The sequence below is a fragment of the Loxodonta africana genome, chromosome 24, assembly GCF_030014295.1.
Source record: "Loxodonta africana isolate mLoxAfr1 chromosome 24, mLoxAfr1.hap2, whole genome shotgun sequence".
Classification (NCBI taxonomy): Eukaryota; Metazoa; Chordata; class Mammalia; order Proboscidea; family Elephantidae; genus Loxodonta; species Loxodonta africana.
The window spans coordinates 48,820,960-48,836,973 of record NC_087365.1 but is presented as its reverse complement, the minus strand read 5'-3'; the positions used below and the strand labels follow the sequence as shown (position 1 = coordinate 48,836,973).

Here is a 16,014-nt window from a genome sequence, read left to right as displayed (position 1 = left end):
CTTCATGGAAAGAAAACACTAAACTCCTTCATTATTCTAATCTCTCATTGCTCCCTGATCAGGTCGCCTGGTTCCCAGACAGGTATTCTGCTTCCTACTTTGGCTTTCCACAAATGCCTTCTCCAAGAAGCCTGCCCCAACTATCCAAAAGCCTAGCAACCTCGCATTTCTCTGAGGTCACAGCCCTAGTTCCCTGGACAGCTCTTCTGGCACTTACATCCATCACCCACCGTTGTTTCAGTTGTCTATATGAGCAAATATTAATGTTTTATTATTATTTTGATGTGAAAAGTAACATCCGCTGAAAAATAAATTCAATAATACTGAAGCATATAAAACTAAAAGAGGAAGACAACTTCCCATGTCCTGACTCCCATTACTTAGAACCAAAAAAACCCGTTGCCATCGAGTCGATTCCAACTCACAGCGACTCTACAGGACAAAGGAGAACTGCCCCCACAGGGTTTCCAAGGAGTGCCTGATGGATTTGAACTGCCCACCTTTTGGTTAGCTGCCATAGCTCTTAACCATGACACCACCAGGGCTTCCATTACTTAGAACAGATGTCACAAATTCAAAAGCTCTCAAGGGCCACACAGAATTACACAAGCCAGTAGTAACTGCTTCATGCCTACTGATGGCTGCTGGTCAAAATGTAGGCCTAGTGTTAACAGAGCTTCTGCTCCTTCAGAAGCTAGAGGTTCAGATTTTTATGTCAAATTTCTATATTTTTACATAAATTAATAATATTTTTAAACTGTAAATACTGCAGATCAAACAAAATGAGGTGGAAAGCGAAATCTACCCATCAGGGTATATCCTACCTAGGGGTAGAGAAAGAGTTTTTAGCCTGCAACTCTGCAGGCTAAAAGCATACTATTGTGTTAGGAAGCAGTTCATTCTGCTATTTCCTTTGCCAGTCATCTTTTAAAATCACTTGTACTAGAATGAGGCACCATTAGAGTTGTTAAATTTAACCAAGTTGCAGGAATGAGAGATGCCATATAGGTACCACGTGCTCCAGTGGGTTCTGCCAGCCCTTTGCCTCCACCCCCTTCCCAACTGAGGAAGATCCCTAAATATTAGGGACTCAGTATACATTTTGAGAATTCATTTAATACATACAATATTTCCTGAGTATTATTTATAACAGTTTCAAAATTGGGTCTTAGGTTGGACTCTAAGGCTTGTTTTGCAAACTATAGACTCTACCGTTTCACAGGTAAATGTTAATCCTAGCACCTGGGAGCTGCCATCAGAGCAACCAAAAACCAAACCAAACCTGTTGCTGTCGAGTTGATTCTGACTCATAGTGACTCTGTAGGACAGAGCAGAACTGCCCCACAGGGTTTCCAAGGAGTGGCTGGTTCATTCAAACTACCGACCTTTTGGTTCGCAGCTGAACACTTAAACACTGCGCCACCAGGGCTCTGCATCAGAGCAGGAGAGGCGCAAATTGTGGCACATTTTAATTGTAATTCTTTAACTTTTTTGAAATGGACCTTATAAGCAACTCCTATTACTTTCCCCCAACAAAATCAACTTTGCAAGATCTTTTTAATCTCTTCCAACTCAATATGGACACTCAAGTTTCAGCTGAAATTCAAGTTTCAATTAGTTCTTCTATCATACGATGCTGCTCACACCCTAAAAACTATTGTGTAAACACAGGGTAGTGCCTCAGCAAACTGAAGACACCATGGAACAGTGCAGAAAATACTGACTTCAGGGCCAGATGGATTGACACAGCACAAAACTTTCTTTCTAGCTACTTCTTTCCAGCTCTGTGACGCTGGACACATCCCAACCTCTCTGAACCTTCCTCTATAAAAACAGGATGATAATACCTGGTTGTTAGGAGGACAACATGAGCTAAAGCATATCTAGTCCTCTGTAAGCTCTGCGGTGCTGAACAAACATGCTTTATGATCCTCAACCATCAGAATGGAATTCAGAGCAATGCATGTTGTTTAATGTTTAATGCTAATTAGATTCTTCCTGCCCCGGCAAAGTGGGTTGGACAATGGTTATAAAAATGCAAATAAATAACAAAACTTGACACTGAGGGCTCCTCTGTTCACTTGTAAGAGTGTGAGACATGTTTTTTCAAAACGCTCAGATGTAAAGATAGTAATTTGAACCTAACAGAATGTTAAGTTTTTTGAAAAAGTTACCAGGACAATATGAACAACTTTGTTGATAGTCAAGTCATGATAAAAAAGCCAGCATAGCCATTTGGGTTACTAAAATTAAAAAGAACCAACAAAAATCGTGAATATATTGAATATGAACACTTGGGCAAACCTACCTTCCAATTTGCCAGTTTTTTAAACTCTATAATCTTTATAACTGCTCCCATGAGAATGCCTAGGAAAGAAAAAATAAAGTTTAACATAAATTTAAAATATGAGAACACTCAGGTTTATTACTCTAGAGAAACTGACCATTATTCATTATGCCTCTGCATGGCTTTTATGGAGTTCTGCAAGTTTTATGTCTGAAAACATAAGAATGGAAATGAGTGTGAAGTTTTATGAGTCACGTGGTTCGTCACCTGCATCCCAGGGAAACGTACTATAATGATGTCTAAAAAAACCTGGGGGGAGGAAAAACTATACAAAGCAATACTCAAGGATAGTCTGCCTGGCCTGGGAGATTTAAGGCCTTTGATTTTTGCTACATTCACCCATTTTCAGGGTGAAATGGCAGAAGGCTCAAAGGCTGTTTGTCTTGTCTTCCTTCTTTCTATCATTTTCAAAAGGGAATCCAAGGAGCACTTTCTCAGGCTCAGATGGCAGTTCTATGTAGAATATTTAGTTAGAGATACAACCCAAATGCTGAAAATAACCTAAAGTGAAAATTCTGTGAAATTCCTGGAACAAAACAGACCATCTAAGTTCAGGCATATTTCCATAAAGCTGACAGGCTCATTACTCTCTCATAAATTACCCACCAAAAATAATTCTCCAAGAAGCACCACGGGTACAATTTACGACTGCGCCGTTACTCACTAGATAAATGGTTTTTAACCCTGCTGGCACATCAGAATCGCCATGGGAGCTTTTTATAAAGTGAAGACACCCAAGCAGAACTCCGGATGGGATAAATCAGAATCTCTGGCAGGGGGTGAAACAAAGCAAGCTGGAAGACCACCACCATGGATGCTTAAAGACAAAGACTTCCCATCCCCTTACCGAGGGAGGAGCTTTCCTTTTCCCCACCAACGACATCCAAAATGCCAGAGCCCCTGCCTTTGAGTCAATTCTGACTCATAGCGACCCTTTAGGACAGAGTAGAACTGCCCCATAGGGTTTCCAAGGAGGGGCTGGTGGATTCAAACTGCTAACCTTTTGGTTAACAGCCTATCTCTTAACCACCGAGCCACGAGGGCTCCGCCACCACCATCGGGCTCAAGAAATACACTAATACACCTTATTGGGTGGGGTGGAGAGACAAATACCAGGATGTAGAAGTTTATTAGGAAAAGGACCTGCACCAACACTAGTTGCTGTGTGTTTGGGGGAAGAGGAAGAGGTTGAGGTGAGGGGAGATAAGTAATTTTTATTGTACAAACCTCCATACTATTTGAATTGTTATGTATTAGTAAAACAGTAATTTTTTTTTTAAAGAGGTCAAGATTAAATATATACCAAGAAATAGTTGTATATTTACTTGCTAGATGACATGAAAGGCTAACGCTGTCCTCCTTAGCATTCATTCTAACCCAGCTCCAGCTAGGACTCCTCAATAGCTCTTTCCTTATCTGTTCAAATTAGATATTATGTTTTAAGGAGTTTAAAAACAAAAAAAAAAAAGTTTTCACTACCAAATAGTTGATGAATATTTTGTAAAATGTTATAAGACAAAAGTTCCTTTTGATCATATCCAACCTCCTTACTCCATCTTAGTCCTCCCTCTTCTTGCCCCAAGGTAACCAACTATCTCGATAAGCTTGGCAATCTTCTACACTTTATAACGGTGAAGTTTACGGTACATGAATTACATCTCTATTTTTTTGTAATGTCACAATTTTCCAGCCATCCGTCCACTGATGGCTGTCTCTAACAGCTGGTGAGAAGTGGTTTTACGGTGAACATTCTTGCACATGCCTTGTGTGTAAAAGCGTTTCCTTCCCTAGGGCAGGCCCAGGGAAGGTGAATTACAAGGCGTGAGTACCTTTCCTGAAGATACTGCCCAATTGTCTTCGAAAGTGGCTGCACCAATTTCACACCCGATTCAGAGTATCCCCACATCCTCACCAATGACGGAGAAGTGTCAGACTTCAACATTTTTACCAGTATGATGGGCAAGACATGGTACTTTTAGGTTTCAATTTGCACTTTCCTGATTACCAGGAAAGCTGAGTCTCTTTTCATGGTTTCAGATTTCATTTCTAAGGCTAGTCTTTCACTACTCTACTAAAACCTCAACTTTCTTTTTCCCTTTTAAATCTATAAACCTCCGAAAACCAAACTCATTGCTTCAGAGTTGATTCCAACTCATGGCAACCCTATGGGACAGGAGGAGTAGAACTGCTCCACAGGGTTTCTAAAGCTGTAATCTTTCTGAAAGGAGGCTGCCACATCTTTCTCCCCTGGAGTGGCTGTGGCTTTGAACTGCCAACCTTTAGGTTAGCAGCCAAGCACTTAACCACTGCATGACCAAGGCAACGTATAAATCAAATTTTAATACCACGATGAAAGCTTTTATAATTACTCATCTGTTACATTTGAAAATCGGTAATTATTTTATTGCCTAAATCTATGTCTAGTTATTATTTATGAGACACTAAGAAGTTTTGTAGGAGCCCTGATGGTGCAGTGGTTAAAGTGCTCAGCTGCTAACTGAAAGGTTGGTGGTTCAAACTCACCAGCTGCTCTGTGGGAGAAAAATGTGGCAGTCTGCTTCCAGTAAGATGACAGCCTCGGAAACCCTACAGGGGAGTTCTGCTCTGTCCTATAGGGTTGCTATGAATCAAAATCGACTCAACAGCACCATTTTTTTTTTAAGGCGCTCTGTAAAATATGATGTGATACTATTATTATAATTAGTTAAGTAATCCTTTCAAGATGCCCTAGGGCTAAATTATGGTGTGGCATTAATTGGCAAACTACCCATTTACCTTTTAAGACTGAGGGTCAAAGACAAGGCAAATTAATCTACTCCACTAAGGAAATTAATTTATACCACACAACTGGCCAACAGATGGAAACAATGGCCTAGACACAAAGGTCTCCAATTTTGTTAGAAAACTGTATATTCCTATGTGTGAAAGGAAACCCTGGTAGCGTAGTGGTTAAAAGCTACTGCTGCTAACCAGAAAGTCAACAGTTTGAATCCACTAAGCACTCCCTGGAAACCTATGAGGCAGTTCTACTCTGTCCTTTAGGGTCCCTATGAGTTGGAATCCACTCGATGGCAATGGGTTTGGGTTTTTTTTTTTTTTTGGTATCAGTGCAAAGAATTTGAGCATGCATCTTCAAGTTACATTAAAAAAATTTTTTTTGTCGTCTGTGAGCGGCCATCTAAGATATTCCACTGGTCTCATCCCTTTGGGAGCAACGGAGAATGAAAAAAACTAAAGATACAAGGGAAAGATTAGTCCAAAGGACTAACAGACCACAACTACCACAGCCTCTACCAGACTGAGTCCAGTACAACTAGATGGTGCCCAGCTACCACTACTGACTGCTCTGACAGGGATCGCAGTAAAGGGTCCCCGACAGAACCAGAGAAAAATGTAGAACAAAATTCTAACTCACAAAAAAAGACCAGACTTACAGGCCTGACAGAGACTGGAGAAACCCTCAGAGTATGGCCCCTGGATACCCTTTTAGCTCAGTAATGAAATCAGTCCTGCAGTTCATCCTTCATCCAAAGATCAGATAGGCCCATAAAACAAAATGGGACTAAAGGGGCACACCGGCCCTGGGGCAAGGACTACAAGGCAGGAGGGGACAGGGAAGCTGGTACTAGGGAACCCTAGGTCGGGAAGGGAGAGTGTTGACATGTCTTGGGATCGTTAACCAATGTCATAAAACAATATGTGTACTAACTGTTTAGTGAGAAGCTAGTTTGTTCCGTAAACTTTCATCTAAAGCACAATAAAAAAAAATCCTACTCTTAAAAAATTTTTTGTACAATAAAAATTTTAATTATATAAAAGTGCTACTGTACCAATATATTTTAAAATACACATGAAAAATAGAAAATGTAAAAGAATGAGATTTAAAACTAAATAGAAACGTATGTTCTAATATTTTCGTTTTGTCCCCAGGGGATCTTCGTGCCCACACCTCATTGTGCCACCACTGTCTTCATTCAGAGGACTAGGAGCCATTAATAATTTGTTAAGCCCCTTCTTCCAGGATCTGTCACTTTACATTACTTCTAATCCTCAAGAGAGGACCACAAGGAGGAAGGCTCAGAGAGCTTAAGTAGCTTGTTTGAGGGCAGACGGCCAGCCGGTGACCCTGGACTGGTGTGATTTGCCAGCTTTTTACTCTACCCCACTCTGGCCTTTCCTTGCTCTAAAATAAAGTGTGATTATGAAAAAAATAATCAACTCCTGTTTTTGCTATATTCAACAGGTAATACTGGGCAGTACAATTATTTCATTTTCATTCCTTACAGACTTCAGTCCAAAATGTATAAACAGTCACTCAGCACTAAAGATAAATATGTGAGCCCAACTAATACATAAAAAGAATAGTAAAAAGAACACTCATCAAAAACATGATATAAAACTTCAAGTAAACCAGGCATGCATCTGATACATACGTAGAGGTCTGCACATGATTGTGTAAAAGAATGAAGCATGATAAAAATAGCTGACATTTTCAATGAACAGGATTTTTTTTATTTTCTGTATAGTTGCTTAGCTGTGCAAAAAAACTGCTTTTTAAGAAAAACGCATATGCCCAAATTACAGAATTCCATAAAGTGTATTAAGAATTCTGAGAACTCTGGACAAGGGTCAAGGAAATATCTTTAGACTTCAGGTTGATATTGGGTTTTCTTTAAATAAAGAATTTAAAAAGTCTCATTCATTCATTTGAAAATACATCTGAAAATTCATTTGAAAATACAATAAAGTAGAAGCGGGAAAATAAGCTTTTAGAATGGAGACAGTCATTTTCTACACCAACAATTTCTTAGGAACTCTGAATGCTTTACCGTAACACAGAAGACCAATAATTTCTTTAAATGACTGCAGACTGAAAAGTAACTTTGGGCTGGAAGAGGTAGGCTAGGAAAATTTATCCCCGAGAGAACAAAAACCCCACTTTCTCTGGCAGCTTTACCTTGGTTCTTTTTCGGGACAGAAGTTGGAAATTCTTGAAACTGTGGATATCTCAATATTTTGTTACACTTTGCTCCAGCAGAATGAAAACGTTTTCCTGCAGTTTATATAGCTTAATGAAATACGGAACTATTTTGATAGTTTTGTCAGCATCTTAAAATCCTAATCAAATGTCCTGTAGTATAATAAACACTACCTTCTGGACACCAGCATTCTTTGCTTTCCAATCACCTAAGTCAGCAAATAATAAGACTTTTCACTTTCCACCACATCTCCCAGTCAGGCTACCACAGTTCTACAAAATCAATGAGGAAATGTGCCCTGTGAATGGAGAGCTTTGGCTGGCCCCTCAACACTATTTCACCCCATCCCTTATCCTAGGGTGGCTACCACATGATCAGAGTGCATCCTATGACTTCCGGTGGGACCAGAGAGAAGAGGCAGCCACTTTCCCCAGGCAACTGCTACTGTGAGGATAGGAAGCCCGAAGCTGTAGGGGCCTACTACCTGGAGAGAGCCTACCTGAGAGTGAAGTCAGAACAAAGCGTAGCACTGTTGAAAAACAGAGAGGAATTGAGCCCAAGAAACTTAACCCAGCTCAGCCTGAAGCTGGCCTGACCTGTAGTTTTTCAGTTACTTGAGCCAATAGGTGTGCCCCTACTCCCATTCCTCTTCTTTGAATCCATTTGAATTGGGTTTTGTCCCTTGAATGGGAAGAGTCCTACATCAATCAGTTAAGATGCTTTTGGCTGCAGGTAAAAGAACACCTGACTAAAAGTCACTTAAATGATTAAAAAAAGATGTGTATTATTGCATATAAAAGTAGCTCTGAAATAGGAAGCTCCATGGCTATTAATTCAACAAATAGCAATGAAATCAAGAATCTGGGCTTCCTACCTATCCCCTTGGCAATCCTTAGCATTCTAGCTTTTGTATTTGAGCCATAGTAGTTGCAAGACGGCTACCAGTGCTCTGACTATCAAATCCTCATACAACAGCATCACAGGGAGGAAGAGGGGAATTTCTCTTCTATTTTTACCACAGGAAAACATTTTCCAGGACTCCTCGCCCCCAGCACACTTTCCCATGGCCTTACTGGCCAGAACTGGGTCTCACGCTGCCTTGCTGCTCCCATCCCTTTCAACTAATCACTGGCAAAGGAGAATGAAATTACCATGATGGCATCTTGACTCGGAGGTGCCCATCTTCCTTGAGCACACTGTGACAAGACAACTGATCAACATTAGGGCTCTATTTTCAAGGAAGACGGGGGAAATGACTCTTGGGTAGGCAACCAACAATGTCTGCTGTAAATTCTAACACAAGCACTGCTGTTCACCGACCTGCAGTTACCCGCTCACTCAAGAGACAGTCTTCAGCATTACTGAAAAAGAAGAAGAAAGTGGGAGGCCTCACTCTACCTGATTTCAGAACCTATTATACAGCTACAGTAGTCAAAACAGCCTGGTACTGGTACAACAACAGGCACACAGACCAATGGAACAGAATTGAGAACCCAGATATAAATCCATCCATGTATGAGCAGCTGATATTTAACAAAGGACCAGTGTCAGTCAATTGGGGAAATGATAGTCTTTTTAACAAATGGTGCTGGCATATCTGGATATCCATTTGCAAAAGAATGAAACAGGACCCATACCTCACACCATGCACAAAAACTAACTCCAAGTGGATCAAAGACCTAAACATAAAGACTAAAACGATAAAGATCATGGAAGAAAAAATAGGATCAACCCTAGGAGCCCTAATACAGGGCATAAACAGAATACAAAACATTACCAAAAACGATGAAGAGAAACCAGATAACTGGGAGCTCCTAAAAATCAAACACCTATGCTCATCTAAAGACTTCACCAAAAGAGTAAAAAGACCACCTACAAACTGGGAAAGAATATTCAGCTATGACATCTCCGACCAGCGCCTGATCTCTAAAATCTACATGATTCTGTCAAAACTCAACCACAAAAAGACAAACAACCCAATCAAGAAGTGGGCAAAGGATATGAACATACATTTCACTAAAAAAGATATTCAGGCAGCCAACAGATACATGAGAAAATGCTCCCGATCATTAGCCATTAGAGAAATGCAAATTAAAACTACAACGAGATTCCATCTCACACCAACTAGACTGGCATTAATCCAAAAAACACAAAAGAATAAATGTTGGAGAGGCTGCGGAGAGACTGGAACTCTCATACACTGCTAGTGGGATTGTAAAATGGTACAACCACTTTGGAAATCCATCTGGCGTTATCTTAAACAGTTAGAAATAGAACTACCATACAACCCAGAAATCCCACTCCTTGGAATATACCCTAGAGATACAAGAGCCTTCACACAAACAGATAAATGCACACCCATGTTTACTGCAGCTCTGTTTACAATAGCAAAAAGCTGGAAGCAACCAAGATGTCCGTCAACGGATGAATGGGTAAATTAATTGTGGTATATTCACACAATGGAATACTACGCATCGATAAAGAACAGTGACGAATCTCTGAAACATTTCATAACATGGAGGAATCTGGAAGGCATCATGCTGAGCGAAATGAGTCAGTTGCAAAAGGACAAATATTGTATAAGACCACTATTATAAGATCTTGAGAAATAGAAAAAAAGGAGAAGAACACATACTTTTGTGGTTACAAAGGGGGGAGGGAGGGAGGGAGGGAGAGGGCTTTTTATAGATCAATCAGTAGATAAGAACTGCTTTGGGTGAAGGGAAAGACAACACTCAATACAAGGAAGGTCAGCCTAATTGGACTGGACTAAAAGCAAAGAGGTTTCCGGGATAAAATGAAAGCTTCAAAGGTCAGCGGAGCAGGGGCTGGGGTCGGGGGAACTTCGTTTGAGGGGACTTCTAAGTCAATGGGCAAAATAATTCTATTATGAAAACATTCTGCAGCCCACTTCGAATCGTGGTGCCTGGGGTCCTAAATGCCAACAAGCGGCCATCTAAGATACATCAATTGGTCTCAACCCACCTGGACCAAAGGCAAAGGAAGAACACCAAGGTCACACGACAACTAAGAACCCAAGAGACAGAAAGGGCCACATGAACCAGAGACCTACATTATCCTGAGACCAGAAGAACTAGTTGGTGCCCGGCCACAATCGATGTCTGCCCTGTCAGGGAGCACAACAGACAACTCCTGAGGGAGCAGGAGACCAATGGGATACAGACCCCAAATTCTCATGAAAAGACCATACCTAATCGTATGACTGCAACTAGAGGAATCCCAGAGACAATGCTCCCCAGAACTTCTGATGGCACAGGACAGGAACCATCCCCGAAGACAAATCATCAGGCATGAAAAGGACTGGTCAGTGGGTGGGAGAGAGATGCTGATGAAGAGTGAGCTAATAAAATCAGGTGGACACTGGAGAGTGTGTTGGCAACTCTTGACTGGAGGGGGGGTGGGAAGATAGAGAGAGAGGGAAGATGGCAAAATTGGCACGAAACGAGAGACTGAAAGGGCTGACTCAATAGGGGGAAAGCAAGTGGGAGAAGGGAGTAAGATGTATGTAAATCTACATGTGACAGACTGATTGGAATGGTAAATGTTCACTTGAAGCTTAATAAAAATTAATTAAAAAAAAAAAAAAAACTTACCCTACAAACTCAACTTAAATGGAAACCTAGCACTAACCCTCACCCTAACATCTAAACCTAACCCCAACCCTTAACCTGACCCTATCTCTAACCTTAACCACGCCCTAGCCTAACCATGACTTAACCCTAACACTTACCCTAAACCTAACCCTAAACCTAATCTTAAACCTAAACCTAAAACTAACCTTAACCCTAACCCTAACCCCTAACCCTAAGCTCAACCCTCACTCTTAACTTAAATTTCACCCAAATACTAACCCTAAAACGAACCCAACATGAACCCTAAACGCAAACATAAACCTGACCCTAACGTTAACCCAAACACCTAACCCGAACCCTAACGCTAACCCGAACCCTAAACTGACCCTAACCTTAACCCAAACACCTAACCCTAACACTAACCCTAAACATAACCCTCATCCTTAACCTAAACTTCACCCTAAACCTAAGCCTAAGCCTAACCCTAAAACTAAACCTAACCCTAAACTATCACCTAACACTAGCCCGAACCCTAAACCTAACAATGACCCTAACCATAACACCCTAAAACATCAGCTTAACTATAAACCTAACACTAACCCTCACACGAACCCCTAACCCTTTCCCTAACCCTAACCCGATCCCTAACCCTAAACCTAACGCTGACGTAAACCTAACCCTTACCCTAACCCTAAACTTAAACCTAACCTTAACTCTACCTATACCTAAACCAAGCAATAACTCGAATCCTGACCCTATCCCTAAACTCAGCACTAAGTATAATTCTAAACCTAACCCTAACCCTAACCCAGCCCAACCCTTTACCGTAAACCTAGTCTTAACCCTAACCTTACCCTACCCTAAACCTAACACTAACGCTAACCTTAACCCTAACTCTAACATTAACCCTAACTTTTAGCGTAACCCTCACTATTAACTGAAACTTCACCCGAACCCTAACCCTAACCATAACCATAACACTTACCCTGAACCCTCACCTTAACTGTAAAACTAACCGTAACCCTCACCCTAACCCCTAACTGTATCCCCCAACCCTAACCCTAAAGCTATCCCTAAGCCTAACCCTAACACTCACCTGAACCTTTAAGCCCTAAGGATAACCCTAACCTGAAATCAAACCCTAACGCATAACACCAAAGCATAACCCAAACCTTAACCCTAACTCTCACCCTAACTCTAACACTAACCCGAAACCTAATCATAAATTTAACCCTAACCCTAAACCAAACCTAACCATGACCAGAACCACAATGCCTAACCAAAACCCTCACCCAAACCCTAACCCTAAACTACACCTCTAACTCCTAACATATTACCATAACCATAATCCTAACCCTAACCAAACCTAACCCTAAACCTAACCCTCACCCCAACTACAACGCCTGACACAAACCATAACCCTAACAGTAACACTGTAAATAACCCTAACCTAAAATCTAAACCTAACCCTAAAACTAAACAGAACCCGTAAACTTAACCCTAACCCTAAACATAACTTTAACAATAACCTGAAAACTAACACAAACCTTAGCTATAACCCTAACCCTAAACCTAACCCTCACCCTATCTTAAACTTCACCCTATCCCTATCCTAAAGCTAACCCTAACTTTAACCCTAAAGCTAACCCTAAACCTAACCCTAACCTTAACCTTGGCCAACCTGTAACCCTTATCCAAACCCTTACAATAACTCTGACCCTATCCTTCACCCTAAACCTAATGCTAATCCTAACCCTAACCTAACCTTAACCCTACCATAAACTTAAACCAAACCCTAACTCCTAACCCTAACTCTAACCCTAACCCTAGCACTAAGCCTAACCCTAACACTTACCCAAAACACTCACCTTAACTGTAAACGTAACTCTTACCCTAACCCTAAACTTAACCCTAAATATAACCCTACCATAAAGCAAACTGAAACACTAACCCCTAACCCTAACTCTAACCCTAATCCTTAGCCTAAGCCTACCCTTAAACGTAAACCTAACCCTAACCCGAACCCTCATTCTTAACCAAAATTTCACCCTAACCATAACCCTAAACCTCCCCTAACTTCATTCAAACCCTAACCCTAACCAAAAATAAAACTAAACTTAAACCTAACCCTAAACGTAAACCTAACCCTAACCCGGACCATAACCTGAACACTAACCCCTAACTCTAACCCTCACGCTTAACATAAACTTCACCCTAACTCTAACCCTAAAACTAAATATAACACTAAATCTCTGCCTAACCCTGACCCTAACCCTAATCCTAACCATAAACCTAACCCAAACCTGACCCTAACTCTAACCCTAACCCTAATCCTAACCCTACAACTTACCCTACACACTCAGCTTAAAAAAAAAAAAAAAAAAAAAAGAGACAGTCTTCACTTGGCATTCCAAACCAAATCATTAAAACTATAATTTTTATTTTTACGTGCTCAGTACCTAAACACATACCAACTATAGTTCTTATTCTTAAGAAACTATGAAACTGTCGGCAAAACTGTAAATTCCTTGGGGTATGGCTTTTTCAAGCCTTTACTGAATGCCCAAGAATAACGGGCTATTAGCTATGTAGGTTATTTTCAACATGCCTAACAGCAGCAAAGAATGTTCATGAAGGATCCCTGCATTCTTACAGCTCTAAGACGATTGCATTAGCTAAGATTGTTAGAATCTGTCCGGATGTGCAGTTGAAGGGCCTACTAAATAGACAACAGGAACTCTTTGAGTAAAATGGGTTTCCAAGTCTTTACTGACAATCAATAATATCCGGTGAATTGTGTCTCTTTAAAAATGTGTCTCAACTCAGCTAGGCCATGATTTCCAGTATTGTGTGACTGTCCACCATTTTGTCATCTGATGTGATTTTCCTGTGTGTTGTAAATCCTATCTCTATGATGTTTATGAGGCTGGATTAGAGGCAGTTATGTTAATGAGGCAGAACTCAATCTATAGGATTAGGCTGTTACCTTCAGTCAGTATCTTTTGAGACATAAAAGAGATGCGAGCAGAGAGGAGGGGAACCTCATATCAACAAGAATGAAGACCCAGGAGGGGAGCCCATCCTTTGGACTCGGGGTCCCTGCACTGAAAAGCTCCCAGACCAGGAGAGGGCTGATGACAAGGGCCTTCCCTCGGAGCTGATAGAGAGAGAAAGCCTTCGCCCGAAGCTGGCACCCTGGATTCGGGTTTCTAGCCTCCTAAACTATGAGACAATATACTTCTGTTTTTCAAAGCCATTCACTTGTGGTATTTCACTATAGCAACACTAGATAACTAAGACATCCAGTAACCTCTCTTCCTTAAAATATGGCACTACCTGGGGGTAATGAGGCTTAAATGACACAGCAAAGTGAAAGCTCACAAGCCAGGATGTGGCACTTAGTAGATTTATTCATTCAACAAGTATTTCCTGAGCACTTACTAAGTGCCAGGCCCTGCTGCAGGCACTGGGAATGCTGCAGTAAACAAAAGTGACAGAGACCCCCATCCTAATGGAGCTTACATTCTAGTGAGGATGCTTTAGTTACTGCTCATGAAATATTTGCTACATATGAATTCTACATATCATAGGAACTTGGTCTTTGTAGAAGAAGTGAACCTGGACTGGAGCGTATGGCTTACCAAGCAGAGACCAATCAGTTTCGGTATTCAATTATAGCGAATGAGAAACATGGTATCAGCTGGCAGGAAAAATGAGAGGCTCAGAATTAACACTACGTAGAGACACTACAACACAGTGGGTCAGAAGACACAGTTTCAGTCACAGCTCAGCCACTCCCTAGCTGAGTGACTTACAGTAGGCTCTTTCACCTCTCTGGGCCTTGGTTTCCTCATATGTAAAGTGTAAAAAAAAAAAAAAAATTTTAAAGTGTAGCTAGCAGCTGTACCTGAGTTACTCAGCTTCTAGCACCATAGCTGCTCCGAGCAAGCATTCAACAAATGATGAGGATGATAACCATTATCACGATTATTACTATACTTCTAAGATTACTGGAGGTTCAGAACAAGTAATACAACTCTAAACTCCACATATAACTTTAAACGATCTACAAATAATGTAAATAATTTTGCTTGAAATGAAACAGATGGTTTAAGGATATAAAATATACGATGACTTGGCTAGACTTTAGGGTTTGATAAAGCTAAGGTCAAAAGGAATAAAGAAGACTAATAGCAGCCCTTAAACTTAAAAAAGCCTAGATCAGCTTTCCTCAGAGACCCCAGCTGGCCAGCAGTGATGCCATGTTACGAAAAGTTTTGGTTTCAGACGTCAAAAGTTTCTGTGACTTGTGTGCCCTATAATAATATCTCAGAGAGGCAGCACACAGGCCCTACCCTCGCGGCATTCACAGACTAGTAGGGCAGACAGACATTAACAGGATAATCACACAAGTGAGACTTGCCATAGCAATGAGCACTACAGAGGAAATGTGCACAGTGATGCGACAGCTGATAATGGGGGCTGTGACCTAGTCAGGGAGGGCAGGGAAGGCTTCTTGGGGGAAGTGACAGGAGAGCTGTGGTCTGAAGGATGAGTCACCTAGGTGAATGCGGGGTCGGGGGGAGATGTGTTCTAGGCAAGAGAGTGGCAAAGCTAAATCCTGGAGCAGGAGAAAAGGTGACTAGTACGAGAGCTAACGGAAGGTCAGAGGGGCAGGAACAGATGAGGCAAGAGCAGCACGTCGGAGCCGGGCCACGCAAGGCCTCGTAGATCAGAGTGGTAAGTTCGTCTTTATTTGGAGGGCAATGGGAAGCCACTGTGTGTGTATGTGTGTGACACAATCAGATCTGTGGCTTGTAAAAGGGTGGCTCTGGCTGCTGGGTGGTCATGGATTGGAGTAGACACAGGCAGATTAGGCAGCAGGCAGCAGCAGGAGTGCAGTTCAGTTCCCACATTTACAGAGAATCTATTAATACAGTGGGCTAAGCCCTGTGCTAAGTACCAGGCGGCAAAGGAGGAAGGCACAATCCTGCATTTGAGAAGCACCGTTTTGGTTTAATGCAGAAGGGGGACATGTATACTAGTACCCTAAGAGTGTACAGACAAGATGGCTGGAATCAAAAAAACAGACAAT

General features: G+C 41.4%; 1 protein-coding gene across 9 annotated transcripts in view; it reads right to left on the bottom strand.

Annotated features, from left to right (window-relative positions):
• The window catches only part of SLC9A8 (solute carrier family 9 member A8), a 73,652-nt gene that overhangs the window by 46,958 nt on the left and 10,680 nt on the right, over nucleotides 1-16,014 (bottom strand). For 8 of the 9 annotated variants that reach the window (XM_064276202.1, XM_064276201.1, XM_064276203.1 and 5 more), the window contains one exon: nucleotides 2,309-2,367. In XM_064276202.1, the coding sequence (XP_064132272.1) occupies nucleotides 2,309-2,367 (59 nt within the window). Of the gene's footprint in view, nucleotides 1-2,308; nucleotides 2,368-2,444; nucleotides 2,498-16,014 lie in introns of all 9 variants that reach the window. The other variant, XM_064276205.1, reaches the window with a different exon arrangement.